This window comes from Thamnophis sirtalis, unplaced genomic scaffold (genome assembly GCF_051295495.1).
Source record: "Thamnophis sirtalis isolate CommonGarterSnake01/CBP01778 unplaced genomic scaffold, rThaSir2_p1.2 scaffold_6, whole genome shotgun sequence".
Classification (NCBI taxonomy): domain Eukaryota; kingdom Metazoa; phylum Chordata; class Lepidosauria; order Squamata; family Natricidae; genus Thamnophis; species Thamnophis sirtalis.
Genome location: NW_028261386.1, coordinates 60,025,451 through 60,048,170, shown reverse-complemented (window position 1 = coordinate 60,048,170; position 22,720 = coordinate 60,025,451). Strand labels below are relative to the sequence as shown.

Sequence of the window (22,720 nt, the reverse complement as noted above, 5' to 3'; positions counted from 1 at the left end):
CAAGCATAATAGTGCTTGACAAGTACAAGGAAACTGAGAACAGATGTGATCTTGGTTTTTTTCTAACTAATTTAGCATTTTCAAACTTTCATCGCAAAAACTCACTCTTTCAGTATTCTCAGACACAGTATTTTGTTCTTACCATATGTAGGTAGGTGAACAGAGGTCCAAGTATAGGGCAGATCAAAGATTCATAGTGTTCAGGTGGGCAGGAGACAACCAAAGGTTTCACAAAAACACCTTGCATGAAACTAGTTAAAGAAGTGGAGCAGCACAAATACACATCTATATTTCCCCCACGGAAAACCATTAGATTCATCCAGTCATGGCAATTTCTGCTCTTGAACTGATAATTTTGCTCCCAGATACCTCAGAACAGGCAGATGCACTCATCTCTGAATTTTTCACAGATCTGATTTTTTCCAACACCCCTCCCCCAAAAGACATTAGATTCTCAAGGAAAGAATGAGAGAAATCTCATTTAGAAATCTAAATCAGGATTTTACAATGCACTGATATGGCCATAGTCCACTAGAGGCATCATGTAACAAAATGCAGTACATTATTTTAAGTGTAGGATGAAACAGCTATTAAGACCACACTTGCCTTAGTAGACTACAAGTTCTACAAGTCTGATTTAAATGGGATCTCTCTTTCCTTTTGGACAGTGAAAAACATTGGATCAATGGATGCAGATGTTTAGTAGGATCTACCCGCTGAACATCTGAATCTGTTGAATCGTGTTAGAATCACAGAAATGTCTGCTTTCATTCTGAGCTATTCAAATAGTTTAAAAACCTTGGGAGGCATATACCTTTATATTCTATTCTGATACAAGTAGTCCTCAACTTGTAACAGTTCATTTAGTGACTGTTCAAAGTTACTACAGCACTGAAAAAAGTGACATGATTATTTTTCACACTTACAACTGTTGTGACATTCCCATGGTCATGTGATCAAAATTCGAACACCTGGCAACTGACTCATGTTTGTGATAGTTGCAGTGTCCCGGGGTCATGTGATCACCTTTTACGACCTTCTAGCAAGCAAAGTCAATTGGGAAGCTAGATTCACTTTACAACCGTGTGGCTAACTTAACAACTGCAGTGAGTCACTTAACAACCATGGCAAGAAAGGTCATAAAATGGGGCAAAATTTAACAACCATCTCACTTAGCAAAATAAATTTTGGGCTCATTTGCAGTCGTAAATTGAGGACTATCTGTACTATCTAGATTGCTTTTAGTATTTTTTTTTTAACTAATTAGATCTACAATCTATAATGAATCTGGTCTGTTGCCGAAAAAGGGGTCCTAATTAAGAACAAGACTCAAGCTGGGACATTGTATGGAAATCAGAACAAATTTGGAAGGAGAACTATAAACAAAAACCAGGCAAAGGATACGAAGCATAGGGCGCAGTCTGTAGTCAGGAATATTGTCCAGATTGATGAAGGCTGAGTTGAGGAGCTCAGCTGCTAGACCCTCAACAACATAGAAATCTTGCTGCATGGATGAGCCAGCACTACCCAGAATGTGGAAACTGCAATTCAAAAAGCACAGTCTAGGAGAGCCAAAAGGTACTCTGCTTCAAAAAACTTCCTTGTACTTTATCCGTGCAAAATAAAATTGGCATTTTGGATCAGGCCACTTTCCATCTAGCCCATCTACATTCCTTTCTCTTTATAGCCGTTACAAGAACATACAAATCCAGCTGGGTCAAACAAAGTTCTTCCTTGTCCCATACTGGAAAAGTAGTAGAATGTCCACAGGTGAGGTAACATAGCATTATGGAAAATCTATAGATTTCTTACCAGTTGTCATAGAGTGTACAGAAGAACCCCTGCATCCTTTCTAAGACTGTTTTGTAAACAGGAGAATCATAAAGTTCCAGCAAAGGCTGGGGGAGACCTAACAAAAGAGGAAATACTATCAGTGGAGAGATTCATGTCCTCAGGCAGTGACCTGAGCAGTTCTGGCTACCAAAAGCACAAATTTACTTGTGGATGTTTGGAGTGGGTCAATTTGGAGCATGAATGCTTTTAATTTAAAAGTTGAGAGAAACAGCAGTAAAAATGTGATGTTTTCAGAGAGTAGTTATAAGCAAAACAATATTTTTCATGATTATTTTTACAAAATAACTAATTATAATCATGCTCGTGCAGACTTCTACCTGCTTGGAAACTAATGTAATTCACGATGCACTGAAATCCAAATAAATTTAGAGCAGAAGTATCCTCCAAACATAATATCTGTGTAATGTAAATAAATCTTTCCAGTCCGCATTATAAACTTTATATAATAAAAATTATTTGCAAAACAGAAGTAGCTTCAGATCCTTAACCCATGTACAATTAACTTGTTTAACAGAATGTATAGGTATACCATAAATATTTTGAAAGAACACTTTTGTGTGTTGAGTTTTTTGAAGACTGATCAAGTCAAATTATTTAGCAATTTCCACCTTATTCGTTAAAACAGATGGGGAGCTGGTATCGAATAAACACAATTTAAAAAATACTTTGACTAGGGATAAGCAAGTTGTAAACCATGTCCTTCATGAGGGGGCGGGGATAGGTGTTTTCTACGCAAACAGTGTTAATCCCCCAGAAGTTAATGCCCAGTCTCAAACCCCCCCCCCCCAATCTTTCTTCTCTTTGAAGAGAAGGGGGGCTGCTACTTTTGACTTGGCTGGTTGGATAGAGCCCCGCTCTAAATTGGCATCGATGTATTTCCTTAATTCCGCCATTTCTTTAGGGGTCATGGAGTACACCTTAGGCTTCGGTAGTTTTGCCCTAGGCATGAACTTTATTGCACAGTCGGTGGGTCGGGGAGCGGGGAGATAATTGCAATCTTCCTCACTAAAAACTCTTCCAGGTCCCAGTACTCTTTTGATTTTTGCTGGATGCCTGGAAGTTTAGTGTCTACTGCAGGAGCTGCAGGCTCTGGATTGTCTGCTTTGAGGGCCTCGATGGTCCCCGGATGGCCTTCCGGCTTCATGGGGGGTAGTGGCCAATGCCTAGGGTCAACTTTCGATAGCCGTCACATGCTGGTAGTGTTCATTTCTTTGCTACAGGCGTTTATGTGACTTTGGTGCAAATGGACTCCAGCAGTTTTCTCTGTAAAATTATTTTGCCAGTAGGCAAGAATAAATAGAAACACTCCTGAGAAAACCAGACAGAGCTGTAAATATATGAGGGGAGCTTGGCTTTAGTTTGAAAGGAAAGAACATCCCTCCAAAGGTCTTGGGATGGAGATCATTAAAGGCCAACATGACTATCAGCTATTCTAGTCTGTCAGTGTCTTAACTGCAAGAAGAGACCCTACAGAAAATGAGTAGACATTGTTGTCCATGCAAAGATGAATCAAGGACTCACCATTTTGCTAGACCAGAGTCTCCAGTTTTGATAACCAGTATAAATTTGCTAAATCTCTTCCTGTATAAAATCCAAATATAATACAAAATGGCAAGCAAGAATAGCAGTTTAGAGAAGTCAAGTTCAGGCTGAATTTGGAAGGAAAAGTCAGGATTTAAACTTGAATTCTAAAAAACCTGAAAGTCAGTAAAGGTCATGTAAAGTATGGCAAAACCTTGATTCAACAGGGCCTTGTTTAGTGGACATGAGATACAATGGACTACAATGTAGTCTGAATGAGGTATTTTTGCTAAATTGTATTTAGTTCTTTTGAATAAATTTGTCATTTGCATACTAATATCATCATGCAAGAGATCTATATCATCCCAAACGATGTACTTTGCACTGGTTATAAGCTGGCATCACAAATGATGCACTTTCAGTTTCTACGGATGTCCCCTTTCCTCAAAAGGTCCATTCAACAGAGGCCTTACTGCATGTGGTAACTGTGCTTGGATGACCTGGAGAAGGTGTAGGTGGATTAGTTAGATTGTGTTGCACTTGAAAGCAAGGAAAGCAGTGTTGGGGAAGACAGGGGCACATTTTTGTCATATTTGCCTTGCCAGACCATCTAAAATTTGTTTCATTCAAAACAGAAGAAAATCAGAGGCTCTGGGTTTTAGTTTGACTGGACAATAATTTACTCCAATTTGGGCCACCTTAATACTCAACTTACAACCATTCATTAAGTGACTGTTCAAAGTTACAACACCACCAAAACATCTAACTTATGACTGTTTTTCACACTTATGACTGACTGTTCGACATCCCCATGGTCAGGTGATCAAAATTTGCCTGCTTGGCACCTGACTCATATTTGTGACAGTTGCAGTGTCCAGGGTTCACCTTTTACAACCTTCTGACAAGCTGAGTGAATGGGGAAGTCAGATTCACTTAAATGTAACCCTTAACTTTGCTAATTTAATCACTGCAGTGATTCACTTAACAACTATCTCAAGAAAGGTCATAAAATGGGGCAAAACTCGCTTAACTGTCTCTTAGCAATAGCAATTTGGGGCTCAATTATGATCGTTAAGTCGAGGAATACCTGTACTAAATGACATTTCCACTCTGGGCTTCCCTGTAAGCAGCAGCTACTTACCAAGGATGGCATTCTTCTCCACTTCCAGCATATCAAAGGCCTTTGCAAAGGTATCTCCCAATTTAGCCACCATCTCTGGCATATACAAATTGTTGTGGGTCCTGGAAGAAAATGTGATATTTTACAATCACAAGTTGAATCTAACAGTTACCCTGACAGTGGAAGTCCGGATTCAGCTTGTAAACAGCTCCTGTATCTGGTGAGGAGGAAGGTGAGACCAAGCACTTGTGCATGGGATCCCCCTTCCTTGCCAATAAAAAACACCCCTGCCTTGGGCACATGGAGAAATCTCCAGTTTGTGTGGAGGATTCATGTTACTCCAGACAACATTTTGCTCCAATTTGCCTGGCCTTGGCCCTCTGAAGCGCTGGCTGCAAGGACCCATGCAGGTCACACTGCCTCCCTAAGGATGGGTCACGGTGCCTAGAATGGCAGGCGGCTCTGACAGAATGCAGCAGCTTATGAATACGCTCACATGCTACAAGCAACGTTGTGGCAGAAAGATGCCCCCCTTGAAAGGCAGGACAACTCTGTGTTAACCACACCATGCTGCCAGGGAAGAACCTCCATTCAGCCTAGGGTGACGTCTTTCTTGCCATCCAGGCTAAAGAGGGACCCTCAGCAGCTGGATGGACCATCTGAGTGGGGAGGAAGGGTCTCTGTCTCACCTACCTCTCTCCTTTTGAGACCTCAGACCTCCACTCAGGGCTTCGGTAACTGCACACAGCACAAATTCTGCAGCCAAGGGGCCCAACAGCCTTCGCCAAAACTGCCTCTGTGCCTGCTGCTAGAGGCGATCAAGGGTAACTCAGACTGTTCCCCCTAGAGCAGCAATCCCCCAAAGTAAGAGGGTGCAGGGCAAGAAAGGACTGGGTCGTTGGGTGGCAGGGGCAGGCCTCTCAATTGCTCTCCAGAGTCTCAGCTGTCATTTTTAGAAGTCTCTAAAAGAAGTCTCTATACTTGTGAAGAAACGGGACCAAAGTGAAACCAATTGCAGCGATGTCTGCCTGAGCTTGCAGAGGGCCTGGAACAATAGTTCTGAGGTGTGAACTGCCCATTCATTTCAAAGGGTGCTAACAGAGGCTGCAAGAAAGGAGAAGCATCACATTATGAAGAGAGAGTGACTATTTCTTTTGGTTAAGCCTTTAAGCACTAAAGTAGGGGCTTAAAATCATATTGCATTAGATAAAATGGCTTTTAAGCCAAAACTTTCTTTAAAAAAAGATAGATAGGTCTATGGAGATTCTCAGTCATCAGGTCATGGTTGCCCCAAAGGTGCTTTTTTTCAAGAGGCAACTGGACTTTCTGGTTTTTCTCTGAAGACGTTTCGCTTCTCATGCAAGAAGCTTCTTCAACTCTGGAGAAGTGAAACATCTTCAAAGAAAAACCAGAAAGCCCAGTTGCCTCTTGAAAAAAGCACTTTTGGGATAAAGATAGAATAGGGTTTCCAAACTTGTGGAACTAATCAACATTAGATTGGGCAGCATTGTAGCGTGAGTAACACTGCCTGCATTGGCATAAAACAATACATCCTGCTCAAAGCTCACTGGTAAAGCTATCCTCACAAGAGTATTGCTCTAGGGAAAATTGGAGGAGGGAGAGGTATGAAGAAAAAGCTCTCATCCTTAGATTTTTTTTGGGGGGGAAAGTCCTTAACGCCTTCCAGATTGGTGATAAGGGACACTTCTCTGTTATGGATATGGGTGGTTCCTTGGACAGCTTTCTCTTGGTCAGGTTTGGGTTATCATATATTTTAATGTTATATGGTATTGCTTTTAGGCTGTAAACTGCTTTGAACTTCACTGGATGGAACAGCATATACTGTTGCAAATAAGCATGTAAACCATCTTAGGTTCCTAGAGGACAGGAGGGGTGTAAACCTGGTAAATAAATCCGTAAGATACAGGAGTTTGTCATAGGTTAAGTTAAATGTGTCAGGGACAATTTATGGTCTCACGAATCTCTGTTACTTCTGGAGATGAAGAATGCCAAAGAGCTGAAAACATATTTTTAATGTTCTGTCAATGTGACTGACCACAACTTAATGCAGTCAATATTTTCAAACATATACTGGAATCAAAATGGCATGAGTGTGTCTGTGTGTATGATATTTTAAATATGAAAAATTGATACTCAAAAAGTTTTGTTATCTGAAATGAAAGTGATTATCTGAGTGAAAGCTGATGCATTAGCTCCTGGGGAAAGCAAAAGAACAGACACTGAAAGATGCCTTTCAGTGACCTGCAAATTCTTTCCCCATACTAGGCAGCACTCAGTGGATTATCTATTAAATTTGTAAGCATGGCAGTGAACATTTTGGCAATGCCATCAATGCCAATTTACTTGATGTGTTTACATGCCCCCAAATTGTGTCGGAAATGATTATGACACCACTTTGGATGTTTGGATATTTATCAAGATCACATATACAATGCCATTTTAAAATGTGCAATCTTGCTTGGAAGGCATTTCCTTATCCTTTTTATAGTAGCCTGACCCAGCTGCACAATCTTGCTGACCCCTTAAAATACCCTCTCCTGTTCCTCATCCAGTCTCCTCCGTTGCCCTCTTCCCTTTTGTTCCTGCATCTTCATAATATCAGAATGGTGGCTGCAGGAAGGAAAATCAGGGTAAAAGAGTTAGATTGCCTATGCAGGTTACTTAAAGAATAATTTGCATGGTGACCACACAACAATTCTGCATCTGCATGCATGTGATTTGATTTTCTGGCAGGCTATAAAAATTAGGCCTAGGGGGGGATTGTTGCTATACAAGATTCTATGAGCTCTGGGTAAGGTCCAAGTAACCGTTAATTTGGCCAAGAAAGTTCTAACTATAAAAGGTAAGGCACTCAAATCTGAAGCAGATGTGCTTTGGATCTGACATGAGTATCTCTGCTATTCAGGTAGTCCCCACTTAATGACCACTTGTTCAGCAATCACTCAAAGTTATGAAAGCACTGCATGACAGGTCTTCTGATAGGTGCTCAAAACTGCAGTTGTCACAGCGTCATGTGACCACTATTTGTAACCTTCATTGCTGGCTTCCATCAAGCAAAATCAATGGGGGAACTGGCAGGGAAGTGACAAGCTGTGATCATGGGACATCACACTTAATAACCGTGCTTGGTTCCTTTAATGGCTGCAACTGAAACTGTGATTGTAAATCATTATAGTCCTCCATCTTTTCAATTTACAACCACCTTGCTTAGTGATGGAATTCTGTTCCCAACTGTTATCATTAAGTGAGGAGTACCTGTACCTCTTGGTAGCTCTGTAAAGGAGAGGCAACCTTTCCTTGGCTCAACCATAGCTATGTAGGGTCACAGATATGCGCGCATGAGAAACAGAAATCAATCATGTGTTAATTAATTACTTAATTCAGCTGAGCATTTTCTTGAGCCTGGGTACTTCATACAAGCCCAAGAAAAGATGTGGTCCCTTTATGAGCTGTTAACATGTATAGTGAAGGTTCCATTCTGGAATGGAAGCATCTCTACTTGCTTCATGTCCAAATGCTGCATTAGCTCTCATTCTAGCAAAATAAAGCATGCAATAAGACAGCAATAACAAAACTATAAGGTGTATTCGAAATAATGAATTACTAATGATACGTTTTCTTCAGACCACAGAAAATGAAAAGACCCGAAAAACACCCAACAAGATGTGAATAAGCAGCCAACACAACAGTTCAACTAAAAACAACATTTGCTGCATCACAGTAGATTCCCTAAATAAAAAAGCCTTCACTGAGTGCAGCTTTGTGACGTGTATACAGTTACACTATTCTCTACCAATGACACAGCTGTGGAAGTTTTATATTAATATTTCTCCTTTTTGCAAATGTATTCACTTGTCACACAGAACACAAATTTCCATGTGAGAAACCCAAAGCAGAGCCATTTATTTAACTCTGCTATTCAAGAGAAAGTGATTTATGCTGGGAACAAGTTGTGGACAAACAGTTTACCTCCACAAAAGCCACCAAGAAACAGATACGAGGCATTTAAAATGAAAGAAGATAAATGCCTCTGTAGTTTAATTATGTAAAAAAAAAGCTGACATAATGAGAATGCAATGCTTCTAAATAGGGATAAAAACAAATTCTGAAAGAAGGCGGCTCTAGCTCAAACTATTCCCTTTTGCATTAGTTCTGTACTTATAGGGGGCCTTCTTTATAAAAGAATACATTATCAGGACACAAAATGATACAAAATTTTTAGCATGAAAGGGTCTATTCTAACATATTTGAAGTTTCCCAATTTACCACGTCTAAGATACATTTTTTTTACAAACATATAGGTGCTCATATTGCTTATTTCCTACAAACTGAGACAGTCAGGAATACTGAATTTTGCTTGTACTTTGTACCCTATAGTTACTGTGAATGATTATGCATCCTAGTTAGTGGGATGTAGGCAACAATATGTTAGTTAAGACAGATAAATTAGTTATTCTAGCTTTCATAGAGAAGTATAAATATATTTCGAACAAAAACTGGCTTTGACCGTGCTTGTGAAAAAAAGTGTTGAATCTGACCACTACTTCATCCTTATAGTTAACAGAAAATGCTCTCTGTGCCATGGGTCCAACTAAGAATGGTAATCTAATGTATACTTGCTTATTTTACTAAAATTTATTATATTAGAGCTACTATGGACAGCAACACTTAATGTTCCTGCTCACCTCAGTTGGCAAGATATAGATGATTACAACTTGGATTGTACAAGATATTCATGGTAGAGGATGTCAATGAATACATGTTAAGGAACAAAAATGGTATGTCCCATTTTTGTGAACCAAGGCAAGGTTTAAATTTAATTATGAATAAAAGAATTAATGTATATCAAATAATTTGAACTAGTGACATCTAGGTTGCTTGGTATTTACTCTGTTTTCCAGAAAATAAGACCTTCCTAGATAAGCCCAATTGGGCTTTTGAGCGCATGCACTAAAATAAGCCCTCTCCAGAAAATAAGCCCTCCCCCAAAATATTGCAACACAGCAGCAGCCATGAGGTGATCACGCTCGCCACCTACTGCATCTCAAAAATAATAAGACCTCCCTAAAAACAAGACCAAGTACTTATTTGGGAGGTCAAAAGAAAATAAGACCCTATCTTATTTTTGGGGAAACACGGTATGAAAATAGGAATTCATTGATTAGTGAAAATGCATGCTATATGAATCAGGGCATAGTTTTAAGGAAAAATGAATGGAGGCTAACCCAAATAACATCTAACTCCCAAAATTGTTCTGATACAATGAATGAATGAGGACAAGTACTGAAAATATGATTAGATCATTTGGCGATCCAATAATGAATAGTAAAGGTGATTATTTGGTATTTGTTTAGAAAAAAATCTGCTTCAAATATGCAGTTTATACTTAAGTCTATTCTTATGAAAAGATTAAAATAATTGGTAATTACAGGCCCTGAAAGAGGACTAGATCCTTCAGTTATATCTTTTCAGATGCCATCATGCTGAATTCAGTAAGGCTTAATTCTGAGAGTATACAGCAGGCTGAGTTTTGATTCTCAAGCTGTAATAGGACCATATGCAAAACTGATGCCACCAGGAGCCACTATTTCCAGATCAGTTCTCAAAGACTATTTATCCTTCACTTTAAAAATGCTGGGCCTGATACAGCAGCTTCCCTTTCACTCCAATATAGGCAAAAAAGGAAGTACATAAGCTAATACTATGAGAAGTGCAGGAACACTGTTCTCTTTGGGTCTGGTCACTCTAGCAAACTGCATACAAGTAAATATTGTTCTTCTGAATTAGGTTGGAATGATACTCTCCACTTCAAAGATAAAGCTATTTAATATGAGATTGTATTATCAGATCAGTACTGACATTTCATTTGATTATTCCTCTCTCCTTCAAGGTAAACAAACAAAAAATATTCCTAACAGAGAGGCACAAGACATTTACCAATAGTGTCACTGACAAGTTCCCTACTCCCTCAAGATAAACTTACAGGCTTAATACAGAAAATCCTTCTTCAACAATAGATACATGAGAAGCAAAAAGTTATCGTATAAGACTGAAGATATGACCTGACTAACGGGGTTCAAAATATATGAAGACTATTACGAAAAGCTGGTATTAATTTTATGTTATAGGAAATTGGAAGACTCTCACAAAACATACAGTCCAATTGGCAGGATAAGCCAAGGGGTTCCTTTTTCTTCTCTATTCTTTACATGCTTTCCTATAAAGTATTTCAACAGATGCCACCATTCACTTTAAGGGGAAGTATGGAACACATTGACTATGAAACAAGGATCATGTCATACTGACCCACCTTATCAGAGCAAGCAAGTTGTCAAAAAGTTTCAGGATCTGCACTGAGCAGGGGTTACGGTAGATTGGATTGCCATTAGGTGTATATCCCACCACAAATCCTCCAGCTTTTGCCTCTTCCAAGGAAGTGGGCCAACGAGCTCGTTTTATAACTCCCAGAATTGTGTATACACAAAAGCTTATCTACACAGAAAGACACAGAAGTTACTTGAAAAGTCAGTCTAAGTACACTGAAATTTAAAATGTCTCAAGAAAATTGTTTTAGATATAATTATGTCCCTAAATCGCAATAAAGACATTCTTAATTATATATACATAATCACATGTGATGAATGCATATACATATTACTGCATGTATCTTTGAGATGAATGGAACTGCAAATGATTTAAAAAAAATCTGTATAAAACTATTATTGTGTATAAATTATCCATAAATCCATTTTTCCCTGTCTTATTCTAGAGCTTTCTCTAGTCATCTCTCTTCTCCTGTTTATCATTATATTCCAGGGTCTTCTAGAATCTTCTCAAAACATAGCTGTATATAAATCGGTCATTTAAAAACCAAATTAACTGAGAAGGCCTGAACGTATTTAATTGATACAAAAAGATAACTACTTGTAAGAAAAACTGAGTGCCCTTCGGGGAAGCTCATATCTCAACTCTGAAAAGATCTTGTGGAACAACAAACTGACTGATGCAATCTTAATAGTCTATGCCAAATAGTATGTCATGAAGGAAGTAGCAAATCTAAGAGTTTCAGATTAACAAACTGAGATCTATTATGACCCATCTTGAAAGAAGCCAATTATTACTATGCAATAGGAAACATTTAGCATTTTAGGATAATCCCCTTCCAACTTCCAATAAGGCAAATAACTTTAAGATTACTTGGGCCCACTTAAAATTATGCAAACAGAAAGACCAAAACCCTACCCCCACCATACTGTGATTTCTTCTTGCCCAAAAGCATGAGTAGATCTCAGCACATCTGTGTTCAGATCACACATCATATACCCTATATGGAGTATAAGATGCACCTTTTTTCCTCAAAAAAGAAAAAAAGGGGCTGAAAATCTCGGTGTGTCTTATACTTCAAATACAGCATTGTTTTGCCTCCTGAAGCCCCGCCCCTTCACAAAAATGGCCGTGCATAGCCTTATGGAGGCTTCCAGAGAGTTCATGGGGGCTGGGGAGGGCAGAAATGAACAAAAAATGGACCATTTTTTGCCCCCCCCCAGCCCCCAGCAGCACTCTATAAGCTTCCATAAGGCTATGCATGCAATTTTTTGACAAAAAATGGGCCAATTTTTGTGAAAAATGGGCCATTTTTTGCTCGTTTTTGCCCTCCCCCCGGAGCATTCTGCAAGCCCCCCCGGGCCATTTTGGGGAGGTTTGCAGAGTGCAAAAACTTTTTTTTCCTCCTTTCGGAAAGCTCTTTAGTTAGAGTGGTTGATGAAAATTACACTGAGCTGCAGGTTGTCAGCGATTTCCTTCCCCAGCACATGGATAAATACACCTGGAAACATCTACCTACCTACTTTCTCTCTCTCTCTCCCTACCTACCTACTGTACTTCTCTCTCTCTCTATCCCTTTATCTACCTACCTACCTACCTTCTCTCTCTCTCCCTACCTACCCACTGTATTTCTCTCTCCCTCCATCCCCCTACCTACCTACTCTCGCTCCCTCCCTACTGTATTTCTCTCTATCTATCTACCTACCTACTCTCTCTCCCTACTGTATTTCTCTCTCTCTCTTTATCCTTCTACCTACTTACCTACTTACCTACCTACTGTCTCTCACTCCGTACCTACCTACTGTATTTCTCCCTCTCTCCCTCTCTATCCCTCTATCTACCTACCTACTTTCTTTTAAATTTGCTTCTTCAAAACCTTGGTGCGTCTTATACTCTGAAAAATACGGTACTTACTGTGCTGTTATTTCCAAGACTATCCACTATTCACTAAGGATAAATTTTCAGTGATATGGGCAAATCTCTTTTTCTGAATTCCATATTTTCTGACAACCTAATACTCACTCTGGAACGATTCAAACCACAAGGATCTTCCATGATGGGGTCTACAATCCTATTATCAGCACCAACATACCGGATAAAATCTTCAGGATTCATCAGAACTCTGTGTGTGATAGTAGAAATCAGAGCTATAAACATATTTTATTCCAAGAAACCAATTCAATCTAATGAGCTATGGAAGCTAGTTGTCATGAAACACTATTATTAAGTTAGATCCATGAATACTTGTGATATTATATCTACAGTGATAGATTAGAGCAAGCCAAGATAAAAAGATTTATACGTTGAAATCCAAACAAGCACCTCATTAAACTCAGTAGGACAGATTTCTAAATATGTATGCATAAAATGCTATTTGACATTACCATGTCTACAAACTGATCTCAATCTGAGTTATAAATGACTTTGCTACAGTATCTCACTTAGTGGACTAGTCTACATGCCATTCTTGCAATTTTCTGTGAAGATGATTTTAAAGTTGAAAAAAGGTGATCTCTACTGCTCTTTGTATAGAAGTCTGCTTTTTTTTTTGCATTTGCATGCCTCTTAATTTTACTTTCTCACATAAAAGATGAAAGATATTCATTTTTATTCACAATAGGTTAACCATTCATCTACTTAATCTAAATCCCACTTTAACCATGAAACCAGCTAGGTGACTTTGGGCCAGTTACTTTCTCTCAGCTCATCTCATCTCATCTCACAGAGTTGTTGTTGTGAGGAAAATAAATGGACAAAGGTATGTTGGATGTATTCGCTGCCTTGAGTTATTCATAAAAATAATAAAGGCAGGATATAGATAAAAATAAATTTAGACCGTATCACACTGTCAGTAGAAAAAACCCACGTACTATTTTTATCAACATCATCCATCGATATTAAGCACATTTTCTCTTCTCACTTTTAACTTTCAAAGATCTTTGATGCAGTTCACACCCATGGAGCTCATATATTGTATAAAGAGTGTGAAGTTGCTAGTAATTCTCATTTCCTGTAACAATATTCCATCAGAGGTATGACTGCCATGGAACTCTGTTGTTCTAAACTCTCCTGAAAACTGGAAATAAATGGTAATCAGAATAGCTGACTCGATTGGCTTCATTTCTGCATGTGCTAATTAAGTCAACTGTACTGTGTGGTGAGTTTTCCAAAAATGACACTGCCATGGAAAAGGAGCTGGAAGTTGTGAACTCAATGGGAGGAGTAGCAGCTACTTTCTTTGTATTAATAGTTTGTACTGAAGACATGCATCTCTTTCCTCTCTTGTACTCCACTTTATTCTGGAGGCAACCTACATATTTAGATTAGAAAAATCTCTAAAAGGACAAACAATTAGCAAATGCCATATTCCTGCACACTGAACTCAAAACAAGAAAAGGTTTAATAAATGCCTGCACAAAAGCACTTCTTATGCACAACTACAATGAATTAAAATAGCTGCATACATGTTTACTGCAAAGCTCAGCACAGATCTGTAGGTTTATAGGTGTGTGTATTTCTTTTGTCAAAACCTTTTCTCAAAACAAGAAAAGGTTTAATAAATGCCTGCACAAAAGCACTTCTTATGCACAATTACAATGAATTAAAATAGCTGCATATATGTGCAAGGCTCAGCACAGATCTGTAGATGTATGTGTGTGTGTGTGTGTGTGAAATAGATCTATATTAGTCTCCTTTTATTTATTTATCAGCAAAAATGCAACACACACAGACATATATATGAGTCTATCAGTGGACTTGATTAAACTTTTCATACCTTTTCATCTCATCAGATAACCAAAGTGTAGCAACAGGAGCCATGAGCTCTTCCAAGAAAGCTTTTTGCCGCTGATAATCCTTAAATTGATTGCTAATTAGGACCAAGGCTTCCATGAGAGCACACTTCTCCATCTGAGTCAGGAGTAGCTCATTTGATAGCAGCTGCTTCACATGGTTATATAGCATGTCAAAGTTGGGCTATAATCAACAGATTAAAGAAACGGTTGGTTAAGGGAAAACACCACACAAGATTAACTGCAAGGATACATTTTGCACTATAAGAAGTAATATTTCAAGATAAGGGTCACCTCCAGTTCCGTTCTGATGTTTTAGAGAGGGCAAAGAGTTTCTTTATGCTGATTGTGATAAAGATTGAAAATCAACTCTTTACATATTTTTTCTTTATTATAGTCTCATTTTTGTCTTTTTCTTTTTTTGTTTCACGTTTTATTCAGCTCTATTATTCTTTTAGTTTGTATTACATATTACTATTATAAATATTCTTAATAAAAATTATGCGCACAAACACAAAGAAGAATTAAAGTCCCTTATCACTATTACCTCTTGTTTCATTGAAAGTCTTTACAATCAAAGACTATACAATCACAGGGTTAGGTAAGAACATATTACCGTGTTTACGCAAAAATACGACAGGGTCTTATTTTCTTTTGCCCCACAAAATATGGTCTTGGGCTTATTATCAGGGAGGGCTTATTGTTTTGGGGTTGCTGGGTGGCTGCTCTCCCAGGGCACCGCCGCCGCCACGCTCCGAGCATAACTTCCAAACTCCAGAAATCGGCTGCCGAGTCTTCCAACATCGGCTGCTCTAGGAGTGCTCTCCATGGTGGGCTGGCTGCTGGAACTGTCTGGAAGACTCTCTGTCTGGCAGCCGGCCCACCATAGAGAACACTCCTAGAGCGGCCGATGCTGGAAGACTCAGCCCCAAGTTTTGGAGTTTGGAAGGTAAGCTTGGAGCGTAGCGACGGTGGGCGGCGGTACCCTGGGAGAGCTGCGCAAGGGCTTGGTGAGGCTGGGGGCGGAACAGGCACTTGCGGAACCCCCCTCTCCAGCTGGGAAGAGCTCCATGCACTGATCTAGGGGGTATCCCGAATGTGCCAAGCCATGGGAGCTGGGGGGCGGGCACAGCGCCACGTGGCTTGGCGCCTTAGGGATACCACCTAGGTCAGTGAATGGCGCTCTGCCTGGCTGGAGAGGGGATTTGCCGGGCGGCTGCTCATGAGCGTGATTACCTCATGGCTGCTTTGCCCCTGAGGCCGTGCCTGGCTTTTCGGGCACCCGCTTGCAAGGGAGCAGCCGCCCGGCAACTCCCCCCTCTGGCCAAGCAGAACACCATTCCCCAACCTAGCGGTATCCCGAAGACAGCAAGCAATGTGAGCGCCTTTCCCCCCGGCTTGGTGCCTTCGGGATACCGGTAGGTCAGTGAGTGGTGCTCTGCCTGGCCAGAGGGGGTGTGTGTCCACAGGGTTTATTTTCGGGGGTGGGCTTATATTTTTGCCCACGCGAAAAATGTGGCAAGGCGTTAGTTTTGGGACAGGTCGTATTTTCGGGGAAACACGGTAGGCCTTTGAGAACAATCTCCTGCTCAATGCAGGGATCCAAATTGAGGTATGCCTAACAGATGGCAGGCCAACCTCTGGTTGAACAAATCCACTGAAATGGAGAATCTGGGCATAACTGGTTCTGATAAGAACAGGATCAATTCATATTAGAAGCTTTCCCCCCTAATTTTTTAAATTTAGTTTTTAGGATTTTCTTCTAAGAAAATTTTGTGTCTGGAATGACAAACTGGGTATGACCTTTTTTTGTCTGAAACCTCTTCTATATTTAAATAGTGTTGCCACGTTGTTCATAGGATAAAGCATGTCTAGAAATTTATTATGGATTCCCAGTAACTAATTTCTAGTATCTAGCCATCCACCCATTACCATTCACATTGCCTTTCTCTAAATCAGTATTTCTTTGAATTTCTCTTAAAGTTTGGCTCTAGAACTGCAGTCTGCTGTTATAAAGCTCCATCCACATTTTCATAGATATACTGTATACACACTGCAATCTAAGATAATTCATAACTATGTACTTGCTATGAAAAGAACCAAAGTATTCTTGAAAACAAAAGTGGGCTGTTTCTCACTTCTGACACCAATGAAAGTAAAAAACCAACCACGATTATCTTTTTCTACTAAAACATACGAAGATCTATTATTTAAACTTGCTATGCTACAGACTACAAATAAAGATCTTAGAGAGCTCTAAACCATCGACTAAAAATGTGCATTCCTACCCCCAAAATAGCTTAAGTTTGAAAAACTGTTTCAAACTGAACAAAATGCAATTGAATACCAGAACAAGTTGAGGGTAATCCCGACACATCTTGATGATGGAGGAGCAAGCATGTCTTCTCACATTCTTTACTGCACGGGTTCTTGGTGCCTGGATAGACAAATAAAATTTAAAAATAGCATTTTTAGCTTTAGAAAAAAAAACCTTAGTTAAGTATTTAATACATTTTCAAGATATTAAACAGAATAATTGAAAACAACTTCAAAACAAAGCAATTTTCTAAAACTTCAGTAGAACTCTAGCACAACTGTCCTGTTTGGAAAACTAAGACAGCTTGGTTTCTAGCCAAACCTCTAATGGCAGAACTTTTAACATAATGCCCTACTCTTACCACTAATCATGACAGGGGTAGCTATTGAGGAATTTTTTTTATAGTGAATTCTGGTTTTGCTCTTAACAAGAAGGGAAAGAGAATTGCAAGGCTCTTAAAACCATTACCTGACAATTTCCCCCACAGAAACCATGCTAGTGTCTGAGATTTCAAAACTACCTACACAGCTCCTTGTTCTGTCCTTTTATGAGATTAATATTCCCAAGATACTTAACTGCATATTGAATATAAAAAATATCTGTTGTATAAAACTTGCTTTGCAGTGGAAATTCTATGAATGAAATTCGTTTCTATAAGTTTAGTATTACTGCAAAAATGACTACTCAAATTTTTGTTTTTATATCATGCCTTTATTTATTTAGTTACCAAATTTCTATACCACCCATTACACGTACATGCCTCTGAGCGGTTGGCAAATAAAAACTCTATAGTTTGTAGTGTCTCAATCCTGTTTTCCCTGGCTACAGTAGTCCACATAGAGTTTGGCCATTGAAATATCCTTCTCATTTCATAGTCTCAACAGTGTCTAAGACAGGGGTGTCAAACTCACATCGTCATGGCAGCATCATGTGACATATCGGGACTTTTTTCTCCTTCGCTATGCAGGCCGTGGGAGTGGCCAGCGCCTGATGCATCTGACCCGTGGGCCGGGAGTTTGACAGTCCTGGTCTAAGAGTTTTTATATAATCAAAATGAGCTTGTTCTGCAGTTTCATCAGGAAACATCATCCTCACATTTATGAAGTGACCTTACCTTGCTTTCTTCTTCAACTTCAAAGGTGACAGAGGCAAACAGCTATGAGAACAAGAGCAAAAAGTTACTAATCATTTCCTGGGAACATATTTTCTCTTTATGTGAGTTACTTGTAAAATACTGCCCCTTAAAATTATTTACCAATTAAATTATTCCTGTTTTTATTTTAGATAAGATGGTATATTACAAAGCCACATGCATGATTTTTTTTCCCCTCCAAGCAAATTCATAGAAATAATGAATAATATACTTCAGTGAATCTTTTCTAGCACTGCTTCACAGTTCCAAGGCTACACTGAAAAAGCTTTCTGCCTAAGTAGGCAACTTTAACCTCATTAATAAACCTAATAAAACCAGGAAAGAGGGGAGGCAGTCTCTGCAGTTATTTTATTTATTTAGCATACGGCACATGTTAGCAAGTGGCTGGCTGTCTCTGTGAAAAGAATTTTTTTCGGGTGGTGTTATCTTACCTGTGGGACACCTGAATACCAGTAGGCAATTGGGGAAGGCTCCTTTCCTATCCCTGCGCAGTTTATTCGCTCATGGGAATCGAGCTGCCGAGCTACCGAACTCAGTGGAGCGCTGGCTCAGCGTCTTACCACATGAGCCACCACGGCCCCCTTACACTCTTAAATGTAGCAGAATTAATATCTGCAGATATTAATTCGGCTGCACTCATTGCAATTCCAGCACCTCCTGTTGCAGTCATTAAACAATTTCATATGTCATTAAGCATACAAAGTCCTCTGTGCCTGTGGCAGGTCACAGGAACACATTGGGAAAATCAGTCATGTACTGTAAATCAAATATGAACACAGTACTATTTAAAAACCAGCACCTGGACTTAAACCTCAGATAAAATAATCAGCCGATTACAATATTGGCTACAGGGATTCTTTCCTTTTCAGTTCTCCAGTATATATTCAAAAACCCCTTTCCCTATCCTAGAATGCTGAAAAACATAAATGTGTCGTATGGAACATGGTCTACGTCTAGAATTAAAATAGCTACTTCTTTATTACCCAAGAAATTGTATATTTAAAGTTCTGCACCCACAAATGAAATTGAGTCCCATATTATAAGTTAACCCAATGTTTACTGACTGTAATAAAAAATTTACCTTAACAATAACTTCTGGCAGGTATTCTGGTCTGTACGTAACAAATGGAAAGAGTGCTGAGACATTAGAAAGGATGCAGGACAGAATCAGGGGGTCTTTTGTTTCAAAGCCAAGGACACATTGCAATAGTTCTATGCCTTGAGAAACTGGGATTTTCTGGAACAGGAAGAAAATGGACAGTGATCATGTATCTTTTTGCTTCATACAATATCAGTATTAATTTGTCAGAAAAAACTCACAGGTCTGACTAATTCTAACTGGACAGTTTTAACAGAAAGTAGAGTGGGTGCCTTGCACAGCTGTTAAGATTTAAGCCTTAAAATCTAAGGCACCCAGAATTCTTCAAAACACACAAAAGTTCATTTGTTGGCTATCTCTATGTAATGAGGCTCTGGGAGGCACAAAAAGATAGGGGGAGGATAGAGATGGGTACATGAAGTCTGATGTGGCATGATAAGAGAGTAGAAAAGATTTCAGAGGCTGCTGTGGATCAGGGGAGAAGATGCAAGGATCCAGTGTGGTGTAAGGCTTTTGGTGGGGTCTGAGGAAGGTGTGCAAGGATAAGTGAAGGTCTGGTGCAGTGCATTGTTTTTCTGGTATTAATTCCTGTTTACTGGGATTAACTCTTGTTGGTTTATCTCTATATATCTAAGCTATCAAAGGATACAGACAGGTCATCACATGACTAAGTCATCAGTAGAGACATAGAGATAAACCACATTTAGGCACCATTCAATAAAAAGGCTAAAAAGGAAACAAAACGAACACATCTTCTCCAGCAACCAACACCCAGATAAGCAGGGACTAACACCAGAAAAACAATTAAGCAGAAAACAATGCCCTAATTAAGGAATTACCAAGGGAGGGGGGGAAGCCCCATGCCCAGCAACACTGGCAAGTCAAGCTTCTGTATATAAATAGGGAACAAAGCCAACTATCCCTGATGATGTCTGCAAGCAAACAACCAAGCTCAGAGAAACCAAGGACTTCACAATGTCATTAGCACAACAAGCTTTAAATATTTTAAAATCAAAATTTTCCCATGGAAAATGTTACAAATAATATAACCTAAATATAATTAAAAGGCTTGTATTCCCCAGAATGTTTATCAAGAGACAACATAGTCACATTGTGTCAAGGATAACTGAAAGAAGACAAAAATTTGGGAACGTACTTCTTTATCCAGGGTTCGGAACATCGGGCTAACGATGCTTTCTAAGAAAAAGGTCATAGCATCCCAATGCACAAAGGAAGGAGAAAAAATGGAGTAGGATCTTTTATTTCTTTTAGCTATCAAGGAAGACAAAGTTAAGAAAACTTGAGAACATTCACAGTATCAGACTCTGCTTTTAACAAGAACTGATTGTCATAAAAAATGTCACAATGAATGCAGTTACAATAAAAATAGGTTTTGCTGGAAAACTGCTTTCACTATAAAAAGCTGTAATTACGACATTATGATTAATTGGAGAAATGTATGGATTTTAATCAAACACTGAATGATCATCATGTTTCAAGTATCCCCATCTAAATGGAAAGTCTAACTTGGAACAATTAAGAGAAACTGCTAGAGCAAAGCAAACAAAACTATGTTGTGCACCACTATTGAATACTGAGCATTTTCCCCTCCTGTTAAAGAAACTTACAATTTGCAGTTTCAGTATCCAGAGGAAGGGACAATTGGTATTTCAGCCATTCTCCAGCCATCTGGAAGCCAGTGTGAGGATCTAGGCGACATGCCATCCTTATCACATCTCCCTGTTGTGCACGGAAAGCTGGCAAAGAAAAACAATAAAAGTCTGACTTGCAGCTACCATAACTGAGAAGTACTCATGTAAGCAACTTGGATATAAAATCTGAAATTTGAAGTGTTTGTCCTGCAAAAATAAACTGTTTGAATGGTTTTATAGATTGCTCTCAGTTTCTGGCAAATTCCATGCTGCTGGTGAAACAAAAGCCCATAGATAATATTAAATTGGATAGACTGGAGGAACACTCATTCTTTCTTCAAACATTTTTTTCAGCTATACTTGAAAATATCTACTTTCAAAGGAAAATTTAAATATAAAGTGTAACAGAACTTTGCAATGGCTTTCTGCTCTGAAAGAATGAAATTCTATTAATGCTGTTAAAATCAAAATAAATTGAAAATCTTTTAGTTGGGTTTTGCTGAAACAACAACTTACAATTGAAGAAGCAATTGAAGTCTTCATCACTGTCAAAATCAAAACGAGAATATTCACAACTAGGGCATTCTGTCTTTGAAGGAAACCCCAACTATAAAAAGAGAAGGATGAGATGAGAGGTAAAAACATTATACACATATATTGTAAAATAAAGACTTTAGAGAATGATCTTAAAACAGATTAATGGAGATGGAACATATTTTACTGAATGGAAAGGATTCTTCTATCATCCAGTCATATTAAAGGTAGCTTGCTAGGAAAGAGGTTCAGAAAATAGATGATTCAGTTTGAAAACTTATTCTTTTTTCAAACATTCATATTTACATCTTATTACACTCTTAACATACCTTCACTAGATTAGTCATGCATGCCCGCAGATAACTTGGGATAATAGCCAACAACACAGGATCACGCGACAGGACTTCATGACGAAAAAGAGCACCCCATGTGATCTGGGTAGAAGAACGTAAGAACTAGGAAAATAAAAAAGTTAAAGGATCTATTAGATAGACATTACTATCATAAAACTAGAAAGCTATGTAATCTACATAATTTCTCTTGCATCTGCTAAAAAACCCCCACCAAAAATATTACTTAAAATACATAGTCACTTTCAATTACAAGGTAGATATTAGTAGTGCAAGGCACCAGACAATCACATGCGACAACATTTTCTAGATCTTCAGAAAAGGCCAAATGTCAAATATATTATAATTGAATAAACAGACTAATGCAGTTGTATTTGACTATGGTAACTTTGCCTTAAGAAGCCTTTCTTCATCTCAGAAAGGAATAATGAATTCATTTTAAAATATTTGTAATCCATAAGGTCATCACAAATACATACCACATACGACTAATCTTTATATTTAAGTACTGGAAATTATTTCTCTTCAGCCCTATCTATTTACCTGACTGGGATGGGTTGTGAAAGCTAGAAATGACTCAAGATATTTTCCCAAGTTGACAGGTATTTCTACATCAGAATCAGGACCCTGTTAAGAGAAGAATAGCAATGTGAATTTGGACCCAAACATGATTTAGATGACAAGGATGTTACCAGCAGAAAAGCTTTTTGCTGGCATGAAACTTTCTGTGGACAGGAGACTCAAGTCTGGAGTGTTCAACCATACAATTAAGAGCAGCATTTCCCTTTTTTTCTCACTTCCCTTTTTTTTTTAAAGCAGAGAGAACAAATCTTTAGTACAGGGGAAGATGCAAGACCTGATTCCTCTGGATGCATTAAAATTGGAATTCCCAGAGGTGCTGGGATTGTCACAGATTTAGGAGACTGAGAATATGCAATAAATTTTTGGCAGTTACCAAGTGGCTGTCTCTTCTTCCCTCCCACT

At 38.8% G+C, this 22,720-nt stretch overlaps 1 protein-coding gene across 2 annotated transcripts in view; it reads right to left on the bottom strand.

Annotated features, from left to right (window-relative positions):
• Positions 1–22,720, bottom strand: part of XPO5 (exportin 5) — a 40,432-nt gene that overhangs the window by 8,847 nt on the left and 8,865 nt on the right. For both annotated transcript variants that reach the window (XM_087717948.1, XM_087717949.1), the window contains exons 10-24: positions 22,280–22,363; positions 21,716–21,841; positions 21,369–21,459; positions 20,829–20,957; positions 20,357–20,472; positions 19,183–19,338; positions 18,063–18,104; positions 16,979–17,068; positions 14,616–14,815; positions 12,863–12,962; positions 10,827–11,008; positions 4,517–4,617; positions 1,813–1,909; positions 1,405–1,541; positions 143–240 (exon numbers count right to left, since the gene is read on the bottom strand). In XM_087717948.1, the coding sequence (XP_087574074.1) occupies positions 143–240; positions 1,405–1,541; positions 1,813–1,909; positions 4,517–4,617; positions 10,827–11,008; positions 12,863–12,962; positions 14,616–14,815; positions 16,979–17,068; positions 18,063–18,104; positions 19,183–19,338; positions 20,357–20,472; positions 20,829–20,957; positions 21,369–21,459; positions 21,716–21,841; positions 22,280–22,363 (1,749 nt within the window). The remainder of the gene's footprint in view (positions 1–142; positions 241–1,404; positions 1,542–1,812; positions 1,910–4,516; positions 4,618–10,826; positions 11,009–12,862; positions 12,963–14,615; positions 14,816–16,978; positions 17,069–18,062; positions 18,105–19,182; positions 19,339–20,356; positions 20,473–20,828; positions 20,958–21,368; positions 21,460–21,715; positions 21,842–22,279; positions 22,364–22,720) is intronic.